This window comes from Hemitrygon akajei, unplaced genomic scaffold (genome assembly GCF_048418815.1).
Source record: "Hemitrygon akajei unplaced genomic scaffold, sHemAka1.3 Scf000033, whole genome shotgun sequence".
Lineage (NCBI taxonomy): Eukaryota > Metazoa > Chordata > Chondrichthyes > Myliobatiformes > Dasyatidae > Hemitrygon > Hemitrygon akajei.
The window spans coordinates 11,465,679-11,490,785 of record NW_027331919.1 but is presented as its reverse complement, the minus strand read 5'-3'; the positions used below and the strand labels follow the sequence as shown (position 1 = coordinate 11,490,785).

Genomic DNA, 25,107 nt, shown 5'->3' with positions numbered 1-25,107 from the left:
GAGCGCGGGTTAGGGAGCGAGGAGATAATGGGAGAGGTATCGAGCGAGGAGACGGCGGGTTAGGGAGCGAGGAGATAATGGGAGAGGTATCGAGCGAGGAGAGCGCGGGTTAGGGAGCAAGGAGATAATGGGAGAGGTATGGAGCAAGGAGAGAGCGGGTTAGTGAGCGAGGAGATAATGGGAGAGGTATCGAGCGAGGAGAGCGCGGGTTAGGGAGCGAGGAGATAATGGGAGAGGTATCGAGCGAGGAGAGCGCGGGTTAGGGAGCGAGGAGATAATGGGAGAGGTATCGAGCGAGGAGAGCGCGGGTTAGGGAGCGAGGAGATAATGGGAGAGGTATCGAGCGAGGAGAGCGCGGGTTAGGGAGCGAGGAGATAATGGGAGAGGTATCGAGCGAGGAGAGCGCGGGTTAGGGAGCGAGGAGATAATGGGAGAGGTATCGAGCGAGGAGAGCGCGGGTTAGGGAGCGAGGAGATAATGGGAGAGGTATCGAGCGAGGAGAGCGCGGGTTAGGGAGCGAGGAGATAATGGGAGAGGTATCGAGCGAGGAGACAGCGGGTTAGGGAGCGAGGAGATAATGGGAGAGGTATGGAGCGAGGAGAGCGCGGGTTAGGGAGCGAGGAGATAATGGGAGAGGTATGGAGCGAGGAGAGCGCGGGTTAGGGAGCGAGGAGATAATGGGAGAGATATCGAGCGAGGAGAGCGCGGGTTAGTGATCGAGGAGATAATGGGAGAGATATCAAGCGAGGAGAGCGCGGGTTAGGGAGCGAGGAGATAATGGGAGAGGTATCGAGCGAGGAGAGCGCGGGAGGCAATCAGACTCTGTGAGACTGTCCTTCATTCGGCTGGAAGGAGATGCTGTTGTGCCGTGAGTGGATCAGGACCGCTGTCTCAGTGCACTGGGTGCGCGGTGCCGCGGGAATCTCAGGTCTGTGTTCGTTTCTCTAGTCTGACTCATCCGACAGGGAGTTACAGCGGTTTATTGATTTCATCGTGATAAACGTAAATTAAACAATGTGTGAGCTGCTCCCGACTCACTCGCAGTCGCACACAATTAACTGACCGGCGACAACGAGTGACAGGTTGAATAATCAGTCCCGTTTCTCACCGTCACTCTGTATCAAGGAAACGATGATTATAAAGTCACACCAGGACAGTGTCCGAGATCGCTGCAGACCCAGGGTTACTACCAAGGCGCTTGCTAATTTAACATAATTACAGAGGCAAATTGCCGAATGAACTGTCCTCAGCCCAAAGTGACAAAAACGATCCCCTTCCCGGATAATCCCTCCCGGGACAGTGGTGTTCCAGACTGACAATGACTTCCGGTTTAATTCCTGTCTGTGTAATTTCCCTGTTCCCCTTGGCGAAACCTGCAATAGGACATCCGGCGGAAGCAGGGCCACTGCACTGTAGACGGAAGCACTCGGTACGGGACTGTCTCTGACGTCAGAGCACACTCCGCTGGAGCCGGAGTCTATTGGAAATAATTCTGGAGCACGGCCGTTAAAGGCGACTGTAAAGGCAAAACTGGGAAATCTGCCTGAATGCACCCATCGCGCGGGCGAAAATCTTCACAAATTCCGATGGTCAAATATCACTCTGAGTCCAGGTCTGCTTTCCTGGAGAGTCGTCAGTTCCTTCTCTCCAGCTTGACTGAACTTATTCTCCACCAGCCTGAAACAGATGGGAGAATAAAGATGAAATAAACAGATTACACAACAGTGTCAGTAACAGGGGACTGGGGCTAATGATTCAACAACACTCACAGACAAATATCACCAGAAAACGCACGCATCCGCTGTTTGTTAATCATCTTGAACCTTAACACTTACACGATCCGCTCCAGACTCGGGAGTGCTAGTATAAGGAGGCGAAGAGCGGGGATAGATCGGTCTGTGAGCCAGTTTGATTCCAGGTTCAACCGCGTTATTAATCGGTTTATAATGATAGCTGAAACGAGATCCTCGACGCCAGAATCTGATAGATGGACACCAGTCAGCCTGATGAGAGAGAGAAAGAGAGAGAGGGTGAAGGACACAGAGAGACAGGAGACGGTACAAATCCCCAGTGTTTAACAGTAACACAATTACTGATCACATTAATGTTCAGTGTCAGACACCCAGTGACTGTAAACACTATCTCCCACAGTATGGCACTTACCACAGTCTCTGAATTTTACATTCCGGGTTCCTCAGAGCCGCAGACAACAGTTTCACCCCTGAATCTCCCAGTTTATTATCACTCAGGTCCAGCTCCGTCAGTGATCGATTTGTAATGAGATCGCTGGCGAGATCCTCAGCCCCAGAATCTGTCAGACCGACTTTGTTCAGCCTGGAGATGAGAGAGAGTGAGAGTGAAGGACACAGAGAGACAGGAGACGGTACAGATCCCCAGTGTTTATCAGTAACACTATCACTGATCACATTAATGTTCAGTGTCAGACACCTAGTGACTGTGAACACAATCTCCCACAGTCTGGTACTTACCGCAATTTCTGTATTTTACACTCCGGGTTCCTCAGAGCCGCAGACACCAGTCTCACTCCTGAATCTCCCAGTTCATTATCACTCAGGCTCAGCCCCGTCAGTGATGGGTTTGTACTGAGAGCGGAGGCGAGATCCTCGGCCCCAGAATCTGTGAGACCGACATTCCCCAGCCTGGAGATGAGAGAGAGTGAGGGTGAAGGACACAGAGAGACAGGAGACGGTACAGATCCCCAGTGTTAATCAGTAACACAATTACTGATCACATTAAAGTTCAGTGTCAGACACCCAGTGACTGTAAACACAATCTGCCACAGTCTGGTACTTACTCCAGTTTCTGTATTTTACACTCCGGGTTCCTCAGAGCAGCAGACACCAGTCTCACTCCTGAATCTCCCAGTTTATTCTTCCCAACTCTAAACACAAACAGACAAGTTGATGAACAAAGTGATTCAAACCGTGGGTCTGAGGGAATTTCTCTCACTCGGATATTTCAGGAAACATTAATCCCTTCGGTAAATCACTGATCGGAGTTCCCATCACTGTTAATGTCCCTCACTGCCCAGCTCCAGGGGATTCACCCAATGTCAGTAATTTAGTCTGTCGGATGACACTGTAAACTCCACGTATTTTGTCTCATTCCCTGAATGTTAGAAAAGTGTTCCTGACCTGAGAGGTTCGGAAGGAGCAGGGTTGAAGGGTGGGAGGAAGTCCCACAGTGAGAAAGATTTGTGAATGTGGAGAGTGTCGATGGGAGTTGGTGGGGGAGATCCCACCTGAGGTAAAGGGATGTGAAGTCTGAAGCTGCAAAAGGAAGGGGGATGGGGTAGAGTGATCCCACAGAAGAAAGGAAAACACATCCTACAGAAGGAAGGGGATCTGGAAGAGATCCCAGAGGAGGATGCCGATGGGAAAAGATAATCCTACAAAACGAAGCAATTCAGAAATAGATTTCAGGGGAGTGGTGCGTCTGAACTGAGCTCCACAATCGGTAGAGGAGTTAACCGAATGGGATCCGGGTATCTGCTAGTGAGCCGTCACACGGTTAGACTGAGGGTGAGAGTCACACACGGGAAAGGGTGGGGTAGGACAATCTCTCAATGGTATTTCTTTCCTTCTCACCGGGGCAGTCTGCTGATGGTCTCTTGTTCCTGACAGGGAAGGCTGTGTGAAGCTCTGAACCATCAGCTGCAGTCAGTGTCGGTCTGGGTGTCAGTAACAGTGAGAAGTAAGAATGTCAATGGACGTGTCACAGGCAGCGAGAAACAGGGCCATTCCTGTGATTTACTACCATTAAACCAACGGCCGTTATTCACTGAAGTCACCAACATCCCACAAAGCCTTTATATCCTTGGGTAATTACAGACCAGCCCTGTAGTTATTTGTCACATTATTTGATTTACTGCAATTTATATATAACCGTATAGCAATTACAGAACGGAAACAGCCACTCGGCCATTCTAGTACGTGCCGAACACTTACTCTCACCTAGTCCCACTGACCCGCACTCAGCCCATAATCCGCCATTCCTTTCCTGTCCATATACCTATCCAATGTTGCTTTAAATAACAACACCGACCCTGCCTCTACCACTTCTACTGGAAGCTCGTTCCACACAGCTAATGCTCTCTGAGTAAAGAAATTCCCTCTCGTGTACCCTTAAACTTTTGCCCCGTAACTCCTCTTGTTTGAATCTCAATGCAAAAAGCCTATCCACGTCAACTCTATCTATCCCCCTCCTAATTTTAAATACCTCTATCAAGTCCCCCCTCAACCTTCTACGCTCCAAAGAATAAAGATATAACTTGTTCAACCTTTCCCTGTAACTTAGGTGCTGAAACTCAGGTAACATTCTAGTAAATCTCCTCTGTACTCTCTCTATTTTGTTGACATATATTCTATAATTTGGTGACCAGAACTGTACACAATACTCCAAATTCGGCCTTTCCAATGCTTTGTACAATTTTAACATTACATCCCAACTACTATACTCAATGCTCAGATTTATACAGGCCAGCGTACCAAAAGCTTTCTTCACCACCCAATCCACAATTTTACCAAATTTGAAACAACAGAATGGAACAGTTTCATAGTTCCGAGTGAGAGATAGATCAAGTTACCTCAACTCCTGGCACTTGTGCAGCCCGGGTCCCAGCTGCTGGATTCCTTCACACTGAATGTTGCATTTCTCCAGGTTGAGATGTTTTATTGTATCACAGAGTCCAATGACATGAGACAGGACCGCGCAGTCAATCGGGGTCAGTGTCATTCCACTGAATGAAAGTGTGTCCACGGATTCTAGTGCGGACTGAGCCAGTCCACGATTCTGAGACTCAAACAGGTAGTGCAATGTGTTCAGGAGGCGCCTTTTACCAGCTTCACTCCATGTGTTTCCACTCTGGCGTTTAACCTCCTCCATCACCCAGTCAATCACCCGGTAGGTTGTTTGATGCGCAAATGGACCCAGAAATTCCTCCAGTCCCCGAGCTGTCATTGGGTTGGAGAGACCAGCAACAAATCGAAGAAATACCTCAAATCGCCCATCTGTCGTGTTGTGGGCTTCAGTGAGGAATTTCAGGATATCCCCGGGATGTGGATTCAGGAATTGTGCGACTGCAGCTACAAACTCTTGGATGGTGAGGTGTGGGAATGTGTACACCACGCTCTGGGCAGAATCCTCTCTCTCCAAAAGCTCCATCAGGAACCCGGACAGGAACTGTGAAGGCTGCAGATTGAACTTGATCAAATCTCCATCTGTAAACACAATCTTCTTCTCGGACACTCCTTTGAAGGCCATCTGACCAACCCTGAGTAACACATCACGGGGGTTCTCAATCTCACGGCCGTGGTTTTTCAGCATGTTGTAAGTATAGTAGGAGTACAGTTGGGTGATGGTTTTGGGAACTCGCTGCGGGTCCCTAACTCTTTGTGTGAAGAAGGGGCCCAGTGCCAGAGCGAGGATCCAGCAGTAAGAGGGGTTGTAGCTCATGGTGTACAGGATCTCGTTCTCCTTCACGTGTTTGAAAACAGCTGCTGCCACTGTTTGATCTTCAAAATACCTCATGAAATATTCCTTCCGTTCCTCACCAACAAATCCCAGGATTTCAGTCCAAACACTGATCTCAGCCTTTTCCAATAAATGTAATGCAGCGGGACGGGAGGTCAGCAGCACTGAACACCCTGGGAGCAGCTTGCCCTGGATTAAACTGTACACAATGTCAGACACTTCACACCGCCACTCGGGATCTGGGCACTGGTGCTGGGGTTCTGTGTCTCTCCGACTGTCCTCAAAATCGATTCTGTGCTTGAATTCATCCAAACCATCGAATATAAACAGTAATCCCTCTGGTTTCTTCCAGACCTTTCTCAGTGAATTCCCAAAGTATGGATACTGTTCCAGAATTAGTTCCCTCAGGTTTATTCTGCAGTCAATGGAGTTTAAATCTCGGAATTTGAAACAGAAGACAAAGTGGAATTGTTGGTATATTTTCCCTGTGGCCCAGTCGTAAACAATCTTTTGTACCAGTGTCGTTTTCCCGATCCCCGGGACTCCGGCCATTGCTACCGAGCAACCCGAAGTTAATCGTGTGAAGAATCTTTTCATTTTGTCCCGAAAACTATGTGAGTAACTATTATGAAATAGATTAGCAATGTGGATTTTCTCCAGCTCTTTACGGAAACATCTTTCTCCACTCCTCGTGGTCTCTGCCTCTTGCCAGCAGCTCATGTTCCACCAGTGTCCGATCTCGAACAGTAGAAATGACCGTGAGCTCAGCGTATCGATCAACCAGCTGGAAAACCTTGACCTTCTCCCTCATCAGGATCGTGTTCACTCTCAGTGTTTCAGTCTGTGTCCGCAGAGTCTCCATGTGCTTCTGTCGAACATCTGAGGACGGACAGAAGTAGGTGGTCAAAGCCTGATCTGATGAACACGGAACACCCACTTATTTCCCCTAATTTTTTTAAAAAAGGCATTGTTTGGGTGAAATCGGGAAATCAGAGATCAGAGTGTGTGCAAATGAACGATGTCCCAGAAAAGTCTCTGATCTCATTCAGATCCGCTGTTCATGTTTGCAGCTTCCCTGGTGTTCCAGCGAGCATCAAGTGGACACGTGATTCTGGAGAGGAGAGTGTTGTGTGGATTTGGTGGTTCCACTGCTTTGACTGCTCAGCTTCTGCTGAACTCTGAAACACTGCAGACGGTAGCAGTGGGTGTGGGGGTTGTACCGTTTTGGATACTGTTTGTGGGGATGACCTACCAGCTACAAGTTGCAGTGGTGGCGTCTCTGGCACCGAGACTGGATCCTCAGCTCAGATGTGAAGGAGGGAAAAGAGGAGAGAGTGAGTAGACAGATGTCGTGGTCCAAGTTGGGACCAATGACGTGGATAGGAAGAAGGTGGAGGTCCCGCAAAGAGTGTTTAAGGATGTAGGTGCAAAATTGATGGACAGGACTTTCAGGGTTGCAATCTCAGGATTAGCGTGCGACGTGCTAGTGAGGTTAGAAATAGGGAGATAATGCAGCTAAATACGTGGCTAAGGAGTTGCTGTAGGAGGGAGGGCTTCATGTTTCTGAAAGATTGGGCTTTGTTCCAGCGAAGGTGGGACCTGTTTCGACGGGACGTGTTGCACCTGAACTGGAGGGGGACTAGCATCCTTGCGGCAAGGTTTGCTAGTGCTGCTCAGAGGATTTGGACTAGACTTTCGGGGGAGGGGAACCAGAGTGTCAGAGCACATCCTGAGGTGTTAAAGGATACTGATCATGCGAGAGCTGCAAGTATAGTACAGCCAGATCTAACATATAGAGTCTTTGAGGAAAGAGAAGCAGAATAAAGTGTATAAAGGTAGCAAGGCAGAAGGGCTAAAGTGCGGGTATTTCTTTGCAAGAAGCGTCAGGAGCAAAGGTGATGAACTGTCAGCTTGGGTACACACATGGAATTATGATGTAGTGGCCATTACAGAGACTTAGCTGGCACCAGAGCAGGAATTGATTCTCAATATTCCCGGATTCCAGTGCTTTATAAGGGATACAGAGGGGTGTGGGGAGGAGGGGTGACATTATTGGTCCGGGATACTATTACAGCTACAGAAAGTTTGGGTAATGTAGCAGGAATCGCTTTTGAGTCAGTATGGGCGGAAGGCAGGAACAGGAAGGGAGCAGTTACTCTATTGGGAGTATTCTATAGGCCCCCTGGTAGCAGCAGAGAAACCGAGGAGCAGATTGGGGGGGGGGCAGATTTTGGAACCGTGCAATAATAACAGGGTGTTATCATGGGTGACTTTAACTGCTCGAGTACTGATTGACACTGATTAGTTCTGATGGTTTAGATGGGGCAGAATTTTTTAAGTGTGTCCAGGACGGATTCCTGTCACAGTATGTTGATAGGCCGACTAGCGGGAATGCCATACTAGATCTAGTATTAGGTAACGAACCGGGTCAATTCACAGATCTCTCAGTGGGTGAGCATCTGGGGGACAGTGTACACCGATCACTGGCCTTTAGCATTATCATGAACAAGAATAAAATCAGAGAGGGGAAGATTTTTTTTAATTGGGGAAGGACAAGTTATGAGGCTATAAAGCTAGAACTTGCGGGTGTGAATTGGGATGATTTTTTTTTGCAGGGAAATATACTACGGACATGTGGTCGATGATCAGGGATATCTTGCAGGATGTTAGGGATAAATTTGTCCCGGTGAGGAAGATTAAGAATGGGAGTGTGAAGGAACCATGTGTGACAAGTGAGGTGGAAAAGCTGGTCAGGTGCAAGAAGGCAGCATGGTTCGGGAAGCCACGATGAGATGGTTCTATAGAGGAACAGAGGGTAGCAAGAAAGGTGCTTAAGAAGGTGCTGAGGAGAGGAGAAGGGGGCATGAGAAGACCTTTGCGAGTAGGGTAAAGGAAAACCCCAAGGCATTCTTCAATTATGTGAAGAACAAAAGGATGACAGAAGTGAAGGAAGGACCGGTTAGAAATAAAGGTGGGAAGATAAGACTGGAGGCTGTGGAAGTGAGCTAGGCTCTCAATGAATACTTTTCTTCGGTATTCACTAATGAGATAGAAACTGATGACGCTGAGGACAATATGAGTGAGGTTGATGTTCTGGAGCATGTTGATATTAAGGGAGAGGAGGTGTTGGAGTTGTTAAAATACATCAGGACGGGTAAGTCCCCGGGGCCTGATGGAATATTCCCCACGAGCCCAGCGAAGATATTGCGGAGTGTCTGGCTAGGATCTTTATGTACTCGTTATCCACGGGAATGGTACCGGAGGGTTGGAGGGAGGCGAATGTTATCCCCTTGTTCAAAAAAGGTAGTAGGGATAGTCCAGGTAATTATAGACCAATTAGTCTTACGTCTGTGGTGGGATAACTGTTGGAAAAGATTCTTACAGATAGGATCTATGGGCATTTAGAGATTTATGGTCTGATCAGGGACAGTCAGCATGGCTTTGTGAAGTGCAGATCGTGCCTAACAAGCCTTATATAGTTCTTTGAGGAGGTGTCCCGTCATATAGATGAGGAGAGTGCAGTGGATATGATCTACATGGATTTTAGTAAGGCATTTGTAAAAGTTCCACACGGTAGGCTTATTCAGAAAGTCAGAAGGCATGGGATCCAGCGAAGCTTGGCCAGGTGGATTCAGAATTGGCTTGCCTGCAGAAAGCAGAGTGTCATGGTGGAGGGAGTACATTCGTTTTGGAGGTTTGTGACTAGTGGTGTCCCTCATGGATCTGTCTGGGACCTGTACTTGTCTTCATTTTTATTAACAAATTGGATGTTGGGGTAGACACTTGGTGGTGTTGTGAATAGTATAGAGGACTGTCGCAGAGAGACATTGATAGGATACAGAAGTGGGCTGAGAAGTGGCAGATGCAGTTCAACCCGGAGAAATGTGAGGTGGTACACTTTGGAAGGACAAACTTCAAGGCAGAATACAACTTAAATTGCAGGATATTTGGTAGAGTGGAGGAGCAGAGTGATCTGGGGGTACATGTCCACAGTTCCCTGAAAGTTGCCGCACAGGTAGATAGGGTAGTTAAGAAAGCTTATGATGTGTTAGCTTTTATAAATCGAGGGACAGAGTTTAAGAATCGCGATGTAATGATTCAGCTCTGGTTAGGAAACACTTGGAGTACTGTGACCCGTTCTGGTCGCCTCAACTAGGAAGGATGTGGAAGCATTGGAAAGGGTACAGAGGAGATTTACCAGGATGCTGCCTGGTTTAGAGAGTATGGATTATGATCAGAGATTAAGGGAGCTAGGGCTTTACTCTCTGGAGAGAAGGAGGATGAGAGGAGACATGATAGAGGTATACAAGATATTAAGAGGAATAGATAGAGTGCACAGCCAGCGCCTCTTCCCCAGGGCACCACTGTTCAGCACAAGAGGACATGGCTTTAATGTAAGGGGTCGGGAGTTCAAGGGGGACATTAGAGGAAGCTTTCTTTACTCAGAGAGTGTTTGGTGCGTGGAATGCGCTGCCTGAGTCAGTAGTGGAGGCAGATACACTAGTGAAATTTAAGAAACAACCTGACAGGTATATGGGGTAATTTAAGGTGGGGGGGGGATGTTACATGGGTGGCAAGGTTTAAAAGTCAGCACAATATTATTGGCCGAAGGGCCTGACAGTTGTATACTATTCTGTGTTCTATATTCTATGCTTCTTCTTTGACTGACCGGAATGTCTGTTTAGCAAACTCATAGATTTCTCCAGGTGCACAGCCGAAGACCTGGACGGTAAAAAGGTGTTCTGAAAAAAGCAAATGGTTATCCGTCCGCCAGCCACAGCTCAAGGAGTGTCGCCTGAACTCTGACAGTCTCGAAACATGCCTCTAAAGACAGGTATTCAGGCTCTCAGTGTCATGGTCCGGTCCGTGAAATCAGCATTCAGGTTCACGGTCCGGTCCCGTTCCTTATTCCAGGTTTTCCGGTTATCTCTATTTTCTGTTGAGGCAGCTTATTCTCGTTTGGGCTTGCCTCATAAATAGCTTCGGGATTCATCATCTGGCTGCTGCATTTCTCCTGTCCAAACCCCCTGTCTGTATCCCTTCCCTTCAACTTCCGCCTGGAGACCTGCCTTGCCTCGCCTTGCCTCGCCTCGACTCTGCCTGGAGCCTTTCCTTGTCTTGCCTGTGTCTGGAGCCTCGCACTGTTTTCAACTCTCTGTCTATGTCCACGCCTTCGCTAGGTCGGTTCGGCCGATTTGCCGCTACCTAGCGTTGGGAACTATGGCGTCGTGTGCAGCGTTCTGCGTAATGAGTCCCGGCCTTGCGTCCCGTACCCAAGGAGGGGTCCAGGCTCTGTGTTTTGTGTAATGAGTCCCGGCCTTGCGTCCCGTACCCAAGGAGGGGTCCAGGCTCTTGGTTTTCTGTAATGAGTCCCGGATTTGCGTCCCGCACCCAAGGAGGGGACCTGCTCTGTGTTCTGTGTTATGAGTCTCGGCCCTACGTCCTGTACCCAAGGAGGTGTCCAGGCTCGGTATTCCATGTTCCTGTCTCTTCCTCGACTAAAGCTCGAGGTTCTTGTCATGTCCATGTGCCTCGCTCAACACAGGAGTACCTTGCCCAGCCCGGTGCTGGGACTCCCTCGTCCTTTGCTGGGGTTCCCTTGTCCAGGAGTCTCACGTCCAGTCCTGTTGTCTCTCCCTCGACCAAGGTTCTGGGTTCTCATTACGTCATGTGCCTCGCTGAGTACAAGAGTACCTTGCCCAGCCCTGTGCTAGGATTCTCTCATCTTGTGCTAAGTTTCCCTTGTCCCGTCCAATAGTATCTGGTCCCGTCCTGTTGCCTCTTCTCGTCCTGTAGCCTCGGCTTGCCCTCGCCTTGTTTTGGAGTCCGAGCCCGAGGCAAGACCCAGGTTCTGGGAACTTGTCCAGTCTCTGGCTCGGAGTCCAAGGCCAGACTCCTAGTTCCCAGTTCCATGTCCTGGTTCCGCTATCCTTGTCAAGTCCTAGCCCAGGCCCGGAATCGTTGTCTCGTCCGGGGCCTGTGTCATGTCCAGCGTCCTTTCCTCCCCATTTCCCTTGCTTCCTTCTCAGCCTAGTCCTGTTCCTGGTAGTTCAGTGTCTGTGTCATGCTTTTGGGTCCACTCCCAATTCCCCCCCCCCCCCCGTATGACTCTCAGAGCGAAATAAAGACTTTGAAATGTCCTTTCCATCGCTTACCTTTCAGATGCTTGGGCACTTCAGATAAACCCCGCTCAGTGTCCATGTAGGCGAACTGGCCGTCACCTGTTCAAACAGATTAAACTGCATGAGGTCTGTACTGTGTAATACTGGAAATTCATCAGCATTTACATCTGCAACACACAGTGTATTGTTCACCCTACCATGTTCCCGTATTTCATTCAGTATTCTGCTCAGCTTCGGTAAATGGTGATGTAGTTTCACAAAGGATTCCCACATCACCCTCCGGGCCCCCGGACCCTTCTCCATTACCAGATCCAGGAGGAGTTTGGAAGCGCCCGCTCGGTTTGCCTTCTCCACCAGCTCAGTCACGCTCTGTAATGAACAATGGGTAATACATTGAGTAGCGGAGGGGTGGGTACAAATCAACCCTGAACATGGACAGACCCACCACATTCTACTCACTGTAGATCACTCACAACCATTGAAGTGTTCATAGCGGGGTAAAGATTTTAAAAGATGCGAGCGGGGCCAGTCAGGAGTTCCTGCACGCCACAGATGGCGGGGTAATTATCCACTTGACGAATTTTAAGCGGAGCACACATAGCGTGAGTGAGCCAGAAATAGAGTGGGGATTTGAGGTTTTGTGTCAGAGAGGGTTCAGTGCGGAGAGGCGGAGGCTTTAGGTAGATATTGGGTAATACTTTACCTCTTTTTCATGATTAGAACAGTGGGAATGCCAGGCAGAATAGTGGAATGCTCTTCCTACAGGGTGCAGCAAGACAGGGGTAGCCCGACTACTGCCCCTTCAGGCATTTCGTCCAGCTGCAGCTTCTTACAGACTGTGCTGAGGAATTGGAGCTGGAACTGGATGACCCCACGATCACTCAGAATGCTAAGAGGTTGACTGACAGACTGTTCAGGGACGGAGATATACCCAAGGCGCAGTCCATATGTAATTGTGTAACTGTCAGGAGGGGGGAAGGGGATAGGCAACCACTAACGAAAACCCCTCTGTAACAGGTATATATATCATTGTGCTTCGGGGTATTGCCCAGCAGAGGAAAGCCACTGCGATTATGCCTCTGGCACAGAGTTTGGTTTTGCGACTCAGAAGGGATGAGAAGTGGTGAGCTGCACTGACAGGGGCAGTTCAATGGTCAGGAGAACAGACTGGAGATTCTTTTTACGAGAACGAGACTGTTGAATGCTGTCTTGACAATGTCAGGGATATCTTCCATCGAGTCTGACACATTCTTAAGGGCAGGATGAGTTGCCAGCGGTCATGGTCCACGTTGGCACCAATGACAAGAGTAGGAAATGTGATGAGGTCCTGCAAAGTGAGCTTATGTCATTAGATGCTAAGCTAAAGGGCTGGAACTCCAGGGTTGTGTTCTCAGGATTGCACGTGCGAGTGAGGTCTGAAGTAGGACGATAATACAGTCTAACGTGTGGCTGATCAGATGTTGCATTATGGAGGGCTTTAGATATTTGGATGATTGGGCTCTCTTCCAAGGAAGATGGGACATGGAGAGAGGTGATCGTTTTGCACCTGAACTGGAGGTGGACTGATAACCTTGCGGGAAGGGTTGTTAGCGCTGCATAGGGATAGGGGAGGTGTTAAACTAGAGTTGCAGGGGGATGAAGAACAAGAATGGATGATGGAGTGGCTGTGTAGGAAACATGTTGTTAAGCCATCTTCCAGAGTCAGGACACTAAAGGGTGAACATGGGAAACTAATGCTCCGAGTTGTTTATTATTTCAATGCAAGGATTGTTGTAGGAAAGGCAGATGAACTTAGAGCGTGGATCAGCACATTGAATTACAACATTGTAACCATTGATGTGATTTGGTAGGAAGAGGTGCAGGTCAGACTGATCAGCTTTTCTTTGCGATACACGTGATTCCATAGAGCGGGAGGAATTAAAGAAGGAATTGAAAGATACTTTGCCGGCTACAGAAAGAGTTTACAAGCTGTGATACTTGCCAAAGGGGGTGTTACTAAGTACTGACCATGCAGGGTGCCCTGAAATTTGCATGGCACTGTATCTATTCAGGATATACACAGAGTATTTAGAGTGAGGCAAAATTGTAGTTAAATCATGGACGCTATATTAATTACAGATGAGGAGGTATTCGCTGTCTTGAGGCAGATTAGGGTGGACAAATCCCCGGGGTTTTCCTTCGCATCTTGTCTGAGGCTAGTGCAGAGACTGCAGGAGCTCCAGCAAAGAAATTTCAAACGTCCGATGCGAAAGTGTTGAGGGATAGATAATGTTCTGCTGTTTGAGAAGGCTGTAGGAATAAGCCAGGGAATTACAGGTCGGTGAACCTGACACCAGTGGTAGTAAAGTTATTGGCAGCTATTCTAAGAGACTCGATATGAGTATTTGGATGGACAAGGATTGATTAGGAATTGTCAATATTGATATGTACCTGGTAGATCCTGTCTAACCAATCTTATCGATTCTCGGGTCAGTTACCAAGCATGTAACGAAAACACGTCAGTGGATGTTGTCTACATGAACTGCAGCAAGGCCTTTGGCAAGTCCATCATAGGAGCCTGGTCAGTACGATTAAGTCGCTTGGCATTCATGACATGGCAGCAAGTTAGTTTAGATATTGGGCTTGTGAGAGAAGCTAAGACAGGTAGTGGAGGTTTGCTTTCTGACTGGAGGCTTATGAGTAAGTGGTGTGCTTCCGGGACCAGTGCTGAGTCTGTTGTTGTCTGTCATATATATCACATATTAAAACTCTGGATGATACTGTGGTAAACAGGGCCAGCAAATCCGTGGATGACACCAAAGTAGGGATAGCGTGGAAGGTTATCAAAGCTTCGAGAGGGACTTGGAACAGCTCGAAAAGGATGGATTACAATTGTCAGTTAGAATTTAATGAGCGCAAGTGTGAGGTTTTGCATTTTTTGTGGGCAAACCATGATAGCACGAAGACATTTATTGGTAGGGCATTGAGCAGTTTGGTAAAACCAAGGTATCAGGGAGTAGAGATCCAAAATTTCTTGAAACTGTTGTCAAAAGTAGATAGCTTTGTAAAACATTAAGGGCTTAGGTCTTCATAAATCAAAGTTTTGAATACAGAAATTGGAATAGAGGCAGATTTATTAGAGTTGTTAGGGAGGGTTTAAACTAATTTGGCGGGGAGTTGGGAACCAGAGTGTTAGGGTTGAGGACGGGGAAAACATAGATGATAGAAAGGATATGGCAGGAGATAAGGACAATAGCAGCCAGTGGCATGAGTTACATGGTAATAGACGCGTGGTGCTGTTAGAACAGGGAGCAGCAAATGCTGGACTGAAAGTGTTATACTTGAATGCACGCAACAAAAGTAATAAAATGGACGATCTTGAAATTCCGCTAAGATTTGCAAATATGACATAGTGGCCATCTCTGAAACTTGGCTAAAGAATAGTTGCAATTTTGAGCTGAAAGTCCAAGGATATATGCTATATCAGAACGATTGGATAGTAGGTAGAGGGGGTAGTGTGGTCCTGTATACATGAAATAATATTAAATCATTAGAATGTGTTGAGATAGGATTTGAAAGTGTAGAAACTCAATGGGTTGAGTTAAGACATAGCAAGTGTAAACGGACCATAATGGCAGTTGTATAGAGGCCTCCAAACAGCAGCCGGGATGTAGATTACAAATTACAGCAGAAGATAGAAAAGGCGTGTCAAAAGTGCAACGTCATGATAATCGCTGGCGATTTTAAATGACAGTGGATTCTAAATACCAGACCACAACTGGACATCAAAAGTGGGAATTTGTAGATTGTCTGAGAGATGGCCTTTTTAGAACTGCTTGCTGTTGAGTCCACTTGGGGATCGGCTGTGATGGATTGGGGGTTGTGCAATGATCGGGACGTGAAAAGAGAGCTTAAGGTTCAGGAACATTTAGGATTCAGTGGTCAGAATATGTTCGAGCACTTTGAAATTTGAGAAGAAGAATTTAAATTCTAATCTGTCGGTATTTCAGTGGAATAAAGGAAATTATAGTGGCATGAATGGGGAACTGGTCAAAATTGACTGGAAAGAAACACTAGCAGGAAGGACAGCAGAGCAGCAGTGGCTGGGGGTTACGCGAAAATAAGGAGGGAAAGACAAGACAGCTATATTCCAAACAAGAAGAAATTTTCGAATGGAAGAAGGAGTCTACCGTGGCTGGCAGGTGAAGTCAGAGCCAAAGTGAAAGCAAAAGAGAGGACATACAAGGAAGCCATAGCCCGTGGGAAGATAGAGGAATCAGATGCGTTTAAAAGCTTGCAGAAGAAAACTAAGAAGATCATTTGGCAGGAGAACATGAATTATGAAAGGAAGTTGTCGACTAATGTCAAAGAAGATACTAAAAGTTTTTTTTTAAGTATATAACGTGTAAAGAGAGATAAGGGTCGATATGGGACCAATAGAAAATGACGTTTTTAATATTGTAATGAGACACGCAGAAATGACAGAGGAACTGAATGTGTATTTTGCATCAGTCTTCACAGTGGAAGATGTCTGCAGTATAGCCGACATTGAAGAGTGTCAGGGAAGTAAAGAATGTGCAGTTTAAATTACGACTGAGAATGTGCTCAGGAAGCTTAATGTTCTGAGGGTGGATAAATCTCTAGTACCTGATGGAATGCACCCTCAGGTTCAGAAGGAAGTTGTTGGAGACATTGTGGAGGTATTAACAATGATGAATAGTCGATAGATTCTGGCATTGTCCACGATGACTGGAAAATTGCAAATGTTACTGCTCTATTTAAGAAGGTTGGGAGACAGCAGAAACGAAACTATAGCCCTGTTAGCTTGACATCAGTGTTTGGGAAGTTGTTGGAATCGATTGTTAGGGGTGAGATTACGGAGTAGCTGGAGGCACAGAAAAAGTTAGGTCAGTGAGGACTAGATGGGTCAAAGAGCCTGTTGTTGTACAGTGGAGTTCAATGTCTACGACTAGGTCGAAGTATGAGAGGGTCGTTGTTGATTTTCCCCGGGGTAACTGTTGATGAACCACAGAAGGTTCACACTTCACTCCCAGGCTCCATGAGGTGTCCAGTGTCAGCAGACAGCTGGGAATTGGCAGTGAGGAGCAGACAGCAAATTCTGACCTTTTGTGCACGTGTGGTAATGTTGAGAAAGAAGTTTGGATTGAAATTGTCGGCTGTCTCCTGTGGAATGTCGAGTTTGGTATGGTCTGGCTGGCAATAGGTGAATGCACTCCAGTATCAGAAGGACGACTGGAAAGCTGTTTATTTGTAATTCTGCAATAGCTTTAGATGCTTGGAATATTTCCAGTGATACTGATTTTGCACTTTTCAATGTTAGTAGTACATGTGGTGGTAGTTACAAACTCATTGTGGAACAGTCACAAGGATCAGAACGGAACTGAACCATGAGGCATGTTGGGATATTAACCAACAAAACGGTTCAGCAGTTTAACAGAGACGATATTCAGCTCTGCCTGGTGAATTGATGATGGGGTTTAAGGTAGACTCGAGAAATGAGCTGTGAAACTATTCACTATATATTTGATTTGTGGGACACCCGGGGGTTTTCAAGAGAATACAGGCTAATGAATGGCCCTTAAGGTCGAGCATTGGGAGCATGATGTGATGTCAGACAGAGAGGTGTAAAGTAGTTCTCTGTCCGTCAAGTGTCACACACTAGAGTCACCTGTCAATCCTAACCTGTCCAAAATTGAATGTGTTCAGAAAACTGGTCAGAGGCTTGTATTGGTGAATAAAGGCTCAGTATATCCGCAAACGAAAACTCTTTTCTTGATGTTGACCACAAACATTGAAGGATTTTCATAGCCCAGAGGTGCAGTTACACGGGTTCTGTCGGTCTATGATAAATTCAGTAGAATCTACACTCAGTGTACTTCCCTCTCACTTACGTGATACTCTGGCCCGGTGAAGTGATGATCATGTGTTAACATGAAGCCGACTCCCTCCACACCCTCCTCAATCGCCTGCTCCAGTCGCCCCTTGTAGAATCTCGTCAACCGGAACAGTTGGTGATCCTCACAATTTGACAGGAAGGCGGAGATGGCGGAGTTCAGATCTGTAGTCAGTCAAAGAACATAAAATAGTAGATGTACCATGCGCAATGAGACACGATGCCAAATTAAACCAATCCCATCTTCAGGAACATGGTCAATATCCCTCCGTTCCTGGCCTACGCATGAGTTCAAACGCTTCTTAGATGCTGCCGAGTGTCCGTTTCCAGTCCCTCCCTCGGCAGCACATTCCAGAAACTGATCTATCTCTGAAGACAACATGTTTCCTAGATCCCTTTTGACCTTTCCCTTCTAACCTTAAGCCTATTCGCTCTGGTATTTAACATTTACCACGAGTTACAGATTATTTACCTTAGCTATGACTATCATGAATTCATACATTTCTCTGAGAAAAGGTCTGTGTCCACAGGTCCAGAGAAAGCAACCCAAGGTTGTTCGACCTCTCTCGGAAGCCAATATTCTGTATTCATTGCGAAACACATTTGCACCCTCTCCAGAACCTCCACATCATTCACGTGATGTGTTTATCAGATCAGTGCACAATACTGATTTTTTTTCTTAACCAACGTTCATCCAGCTACAACACAATTTTCAAAAATACATACTCACACCACCACTTGTCGTTGCACGCTACCAATTGTGTTGCCAATTCCAGGAAACTATGCACATCCATCACATGACCCGTCCGTACATCAATCTTCCTAACGGTCCCAGCATACACTGTGCACATTGCTCGCGAACTTCACCTCCCAACGTTCAACTCCTCATATTTGCCCTAATTAATTGTACCTGGTGACTGTCTGTTCATATTTATAATTGGATGTTGAATATTTCGACAACAGTCTCAAATATACACGACACCGCCAACTTCTGTAAATCGACGAATCAGTCCACCCATGTGATTATGTAATCGTTTTGAGTAATGCATAGTTAATTATTAATGTATTTACATCACACACGACACATGGCGAAGCAGTGACCCTTGCGGACACGGCTAGTCACATACCTTCACCCAGAGGAATGCTCCTCCAGTCCTGACTCTACTTTATGTCAGCAAGACATCTTTGAAATCAATGTACAAAGTCTCTGCTTAACATTCCTCCAGCGGAAATGTCGATTGTTGATTTCCCTCTAGAGATGCTCCCTGACCTGCTGTCCGTCCAGTATTGTGTGCGTTGCCTTCTCTACTTACCCTCTTGTCTCAATTTTATCTCATTCACTATATATTGGTAGCGCACTCAGATTCCCTGTTTAAAATTTCTCCTGCTCGCTGTCTCCTGCACAGCCACAGAAAATAGACTGTGGGAAACACCCCGCACCTCCACTGTCAGACAACCCAAAAATCCGGGGAGAATTCACCATTTCCCTTCTAAACGAGAAAACAACATCTGTTTCTCTCACTGGCTGTCGGAGGCGTTTCGCACATCAGGGCGTACCTAATACTGACAGAAATTTCATCTGCTCCCTGGACCGTTACATTGCGCGCTGTTGTACTCCTGTCTGAGTTACCCACACCCACCTTATTCAAGAGCTCCTTCTCCTTTCAGTCAGGTGAAGATTAGCCTGGAGTTAATCGACTATTTCCGTTGTTAGGTCCCTGCGCTGGACCTGATGAATTGTTCCATTGCTCAAGGCGCTTTACTAGTGCGATCAATGACCCCGTTTGTTATCACTTTTTGTGCCCCTTTAGCGCCCACGTTTATTACTGTGAATTATTGATGATTTGACTAGACGTGTACCATGATGACAGAGTTTTAATGAGAAAAAGCCCAGTGAGCATACCTGTGTCCATTCTGACTCTGACTGACGTTGGTTGCTTATCGTCGGCTTGTCCGCCTTCCGGGTGGAAGAAAGCACCACCTGCTGGCGATTATCTGAGTTACACAAATAAAACAGAGAGAGTCAGTTACTCTGCCCTTCATAATTTAAAACACTTCTGTAAGGTCGCTGCTCAGTTTCCTACATTCCATGGAGGAAAGACTCAGATTAGCATCCTCCCCAGCACTGAGGCCTTCTGGCCCTGACAACACACTCGCAAATCTGCCCTGCACTGCTTCCACTTTAATCAAGCCTTTTCAAACGGATTGGCTGGAACTATGATTTGTACTGCAAAGACAGTCTCACCAACGACTTATACAACGGACCTATAGTGGTTAACGCAACTCTTTACAGTTGGAACTACCCGGTTTCAATTTCTGAAAGTTTATGAGAGTTTGCATGTTCTCACCGTGATCGTTTGGTTTTCCTCCGGGTGATCCAGTTTCACCCCAGTCTTAAGACGTGCAGGTGGACAGCTTGTAAATTGTCCTGTGACAAGACTAGGGTTAAATCAGGGGACTTACTGGGCACATGTTATCTCAAAGAGAATAGTGTCCCAACTCCTGCACTCAGTACCCTGACTGATGAAGGACAGCGTGGCAAACACCCCTTCACAGCCCCGTGTCGCCGCAGTGAGTGAACTCATCAGTCCCTCTGGTCTCTGACAATCTCAGACCAGGAGCTCCCAACTCCGGCACTCAGTACCCTGACTGCTGAAGGACAGCGTGGCAAACACCCCTTCACAGCCCCGTGTCGCCGCATCGAGTGAACTCTTCAGTGCCTCTTGTCTCTGACAATCTCAGACCAGGAGCTCCCAACTCCTGCACTCAGTACCCTGACTGATGAAGGACAGCGTGGCAAACACCCCTTCACAGCCCCGTGTCGCCGCAGTGAGTGAACTCATCAGTCCTTCTGGTCTCTGACAATCTCAGACCAGGAGCTCCCAACTCCTGCACTCAGTACCCTGACTGCTGAAGGACAGCGTGCAAACACCCCTTCACAGCCCCGTGTCGCCGCCGTGAGTGAACTCATCAGTCCCTCTGGTCTCTGACAATCTCAGACCAGGAGCTCCCAACTCCGGCACTCAGTACCCTGACTGCTGAAGGACAGCGTGGCAAACACCCCTTCACAGCCCCGTGTCGCCGCATCGAGTGAACTCATCAGTCCCTCTGGTCTCTGACAATCTCAGACCAGGAGCTCCCAACTCCTGCACTCAGTACCCTGACTGTTGAAGGACAGCGTGGCAAACACCCCTTCACAGCCCCGTGTCGCCGCATCGAGTGAACTCTTCAGACCCTCTGGTCTCTGACAATCTCAGAACAGGAGCTCCTTGTTGCAATATTCAGAATGAAACTGAAGACCATCAGGAAAACCTACGGACCAGAAGTTTGATGTTGATCGCATCCCTCAAGAACATGACGTGGAGGTGAAGAACAGATTTCTGGATTAATCTTGGTGGAGAGAAAGCCGGAAGAACTATGGATAGAAGTGAGGATCGTTATACAAGAGGTGCCAACAAAAAGTATTGCAAACACAATGGAGGCCGGGAAAGCAAATTGGCTTTCTGCGGAGGCTGAGCAGTGAAGAGACGTGAAGGCCAATGGAGATTGGAACAAATGCTTCCAACTGATCACAAAGTTAAAGAAGATATCAGGGAAAGATGCGGACACTTCCTTAAAGGAGCGATGTAAAAAAAACTGAAGAAGCCAACATTAGAAAAATAAAACGAGATCTATTCAAGAAGATTTCATAAATTAAAGAACATTTCATGCAATAATGAGCATAGGAAACGTCAAAAAAAAGGAAGGACTATATCGAAGCAAATATATCAAAAAGAAATGGCAGGAGCACCTAGAAGAATTGTACAGGAAATATCCCAGTAGCAAAGACACCTGCAGTGACTTCCTCGTCGATCCAGAGCCAGATATTCTGGAAAGTGAAGTCGAATTGAAAACTTTGCCAACAATAAGGCTGCAGGATGAAACAAGAATTCAGTTGAATTGTTTAAAAATTTAAAAATGCTATGCTGTGAAAGTGCTGCATGCAATTTGCATGCAATCTGGTAAACCTAAAAAATGGCCTTCAGATTGAAAAAAAAACAGTTTATATCCCAATTCCCAAGAAGGGAAATGTAAAGAAATGTCATATTAACGAACAATTTCACTAATTTCACATGCTAGCAAGGTATTGTTTAAGATCATGCAAGCAAGCCTCCAGCAATACATGGAACGACAACTGCTGGATGTACAAGCTGGTTTTAGAAGAGTTAGAGGCAGTTGCGCTGTGCTCCAAATTGCTAACTTACGCTGGACAACAGAGAAATCGAGAGAATTCCAGAAAAGTATTTATCTGTGTTTTATTGACTATTTTAAAGCCTTCAACAGTGTGGACCACATAAACTGTGGCAAATCCTTAAAGAAATGGGGATACCTGGACATCTGATGTGCCTTATGAGAAACTTGTACGAAGATCAAGAAGCAACAGTTAAAACTGACCACCGAACAACAAACTGGTTCAGGATTGGGATACAAGTGCGATAAGGCTGCATACGGCCACCCTGCTTGTTTTATTCCTATACTGAACACATCATGAGAAATGCTGGCATCGAGGACTCAAAGTGTTGGAATCAACAGCCAGATAGACAGACAGACAGACATACTTTACTAACCCCGAGGGAAATTGGGGTTCGTTGCAGTCGCACCAACCAAGAATAGTGTAGAAATATAGCAATATAGAAACCATAAATAATTAAATAACAGTAAGTGGAATAAGTGGGATCAGTCCAGGGCCAGCCTATGGGCTCAGGGTGCCTGACACTCCGAGGGAGGAAATGTAAAATTGCCGGATGAAACATTAACAGCCTCAGACATGCGGGTGATGCGACCCCAATGGCTGAAAGTGAGAAGGATCTGCGGAGGTTTCAAATGAACGTGAAAGAAGAAAGTGGAAAAGTTGACTTGTTCCTCAATATTAAGTATACCGGCCAGCCCTATCAATTTCGTGGTAATAAATGGAAAGGAACTGGAAACAGTAACAGATTTTGTCGGTTCAAAGATTTCTATGGATGGTAACTTCAGCCAGGAAATTAAATAGCTCTTGTTTCCGGACAGGGCAGCAATGGGAAATTTAGATAAAATTCTGAAACGCAGAGACATAACATCGTCTACGAAGAACCGTAGAGTCGGGTCTATGGTATTTCCAGTTGCGATGTATGGCTGTGAGAGCTGGACTGTTAGTGAGGCTGAATACAAAATAATCGACGACTTTGAACTGAAGGAAAGTGTTAAGAGTGCATTAGACAGCAAGAAGATCGGACAAGCCAATATTTGAAGAAATGGAGCCAGACTGCTGACGAGGAGGCTTGAAAAGCTCAAATGAGTTGGCCACGTGTGGTGCGCGCGAGGGCAGTGGGCGGGGCAATGAGCTGGTGCGCGCGAGGGCAGTGGGCGGGGCGGTGAGCTGGTGCGCGCGAGGGCAGTGGGCGGGGCGGTGAGCTGGTGCGCGCGAGAGCAGTGGGCGGGGCGGTGAGCTGGTGCGCGCGAGGGCAGTGGGCGGGGCGGTGAGCTGGTGCGCGCGAGGGCAGTGGGCGGGGCGGTGAGCTGGTGCGCGCGAGGGCAGTGGGCGGGGCGGCGAGCTGGTGCGCGCGAGTGCAGTGGGCGGGGCGGTGAGCTAGTGCGCGTGGAGCAGTGGAGACTGTGGAGTCAGTAATGGGGAAGGAAGAGCGCGTCCCTCGGTCCAGGACCGTGCTGGCTAGCTCACTGAATTAGTCAAAATTTCGATACGTTAATACAGCTGGGGCACACATTTAACACACAAAGCTGAACCCAATTTTTTTTCCAGTCAACGCAAGAAAACGCATAATTGGACCACCCGGCCCCTTGAAACTGCTGTGCAGATAATGAGATCACGGCTGAACTGATCTAACATTGCATTCCCTATGCCTCCATGTGCATCCCTGCAACACGTCAAGCCCGTTGTTTATCAACAATCTCGGCCTTCAACAGAATTATGGTCTTTGCTTCCACTGGCCATTGAGGAGAAGAGTTCAAAACACCCTCAATCGACACAGGAACAATAGATGTGTTGGTCTGAAATAGGAAATTCCAGAAACGGAGAAGGTGCTTGCTGTTTGCATCTCGCACCCTTGCTCTGAAATTGGTGGGGGCTGATCTTAAACTTCACCTGACCGGTGGAAAATGTCACTCGTGCAAACAGAAAACAGCAGGAACACAAAGAACACCAGCAGCAGAAGTAGCTTAAAAAACCACAAATATCTCCTTGTTCGCTGATCCAAAGCACAGACAACTGGTTAGTTGGAATAAATATGGGAAATAAATATCACACGTTGAATTGTTCTCAGGTTAATTCCCCAAGAACATTCTGACAATGTGGGTACTGTGGGCCATTTCTTAGAATGGGCCCACCGCCCCACACGGAACTTTCGTAACCATGGCAACACGCAGAATGCTGGAAGGAACTCAGCAGGTCAGGCAGCATCTATGGATAGGTGTAAACAGGCGGCATTACGGAACCAGACCCTTAATCAGGACTGGAATGGAAAGGGTAAGAGGGCAGATGATTGACTGATTTGGAAGGTGGGCCTTGTTGTTCTGTGAGACTCGGTGCTCAGGGTCTGTGTGTAAGCGGCTGCCCGTCGGTGCGCGTTCCTCAGAACAGGGAGCGGCCGTTCCGCTGAAATCAAATCCAACCGATTCGACAAGACACTGTGGTTCAAATGTGAAGGAAGTTTAATATTGTATTTAACCCTTTCTGCTGCAGGGAAGAGCGGTGGAACCAATGGTGCGATGTTAAGAACACTACCTGTGGTCTCCAAGGTGACTGTACTGTTTTTCCATAGATGCTTCCTGGCCTGCAGAGTTCCTCCAGCTTTGTGTGTGTGTTGCTCAGATTTCCAGCATCTGCTGTTTTCTCTTGTTCGAGAGAGATCGGTGACGGGTCGCTGCCCCGTGGGATATTTCATATGTTTCTACCAGGGTGAAAGATTCCTTCTGCTCGCACTCAGTATTACCCAGCTCGCGTCTCTTAATCCATCTGGACAATTGACTCGTTAGCACGAACACGTCAGGACTCTCTTCTCCCACGAAATTCACTCCCGATCCCGAACAGAGCCTCGCCTCGCTGAATAGTTGTGAAGAATAATAGACAACACTTACCTCTGATATCGTAACCGGTTGGTGTTCAGTGTGGTCCCGGAAAAACGCAGTCTGATATCCGGGTGTGACGGACAATGGTCCGGGAACCGGTTTGTTCTTGCTGTACGGAGAGTTGAGTCTATGCTGCTGCTCCCGAGGACATTCGGCTGTGAACCGATGGACAGGGCCGGGTGAGCCGGGGTAGAGCGGGACAGACGTGGTCCGGGTCACACCAACTCTCACCGGCTCAGGATGGGTCTGACTGCGGGAGGAGGCGGGAGTGGGATCAATGTAGCAACCCTAAAGAGGAAAACAAACAGGCTGCGTTAAACTTTCTGTCCGGGTTTCCGTGTAGATCGCTCCTTTTTCTTTCATCGCAACCAGTGGGGCGGAGTTTCTCTGTTTAACCCAGCCAGTCCCAGGCTAAGAATTTGATCCAGCCCGGTTTCTGGGAGGGGCTGAGTTTCTGCTCCCTGTGTGTAAACAGGACTGCCCAGTGTAGGTAGT

At 47.4% G+C, this 25,107-nt stretch overlaps 1 protein-coding gene across 1 annotated transcript; it reads right to left on the bottom strand.

Moving 5' to 3' along the window:
• Positions 1 to 1,274: 1,274 nt before the first annotated feature.
• LOC140719852 (NACHT, LRR and PYD domains-containing protein 3-like) lies at positions 1,275 to 24,831 on the bottom strand. Its single transcript, XM_073034772.1, is given in 12 exon segments — positions 1,275 to 1,677; positions 1,836 to 2,003; positions 2,164 to 2,334; positions 2,490 to 2,660; positions 2,816 to 2,902; positions 4,607 to 6,166; positions 6,168 to 6,372; positions 11,649 to 11,714; positions 11,813 to 11,984; positions 17,507 to 17,673; positions 19,412 to 19,503; positions 24,622 to 24,831. Coding segments are annotated over 11 exon segments (2,880 nt in total). The 5' UTR covers positions 19,422 to 19,503; positions 24,622 to 24,831; the 3' UTR covers positions 1,275 to 1,574.
• Positions 24,832 to 25,107: the final 276 nt, after the last annotated feature.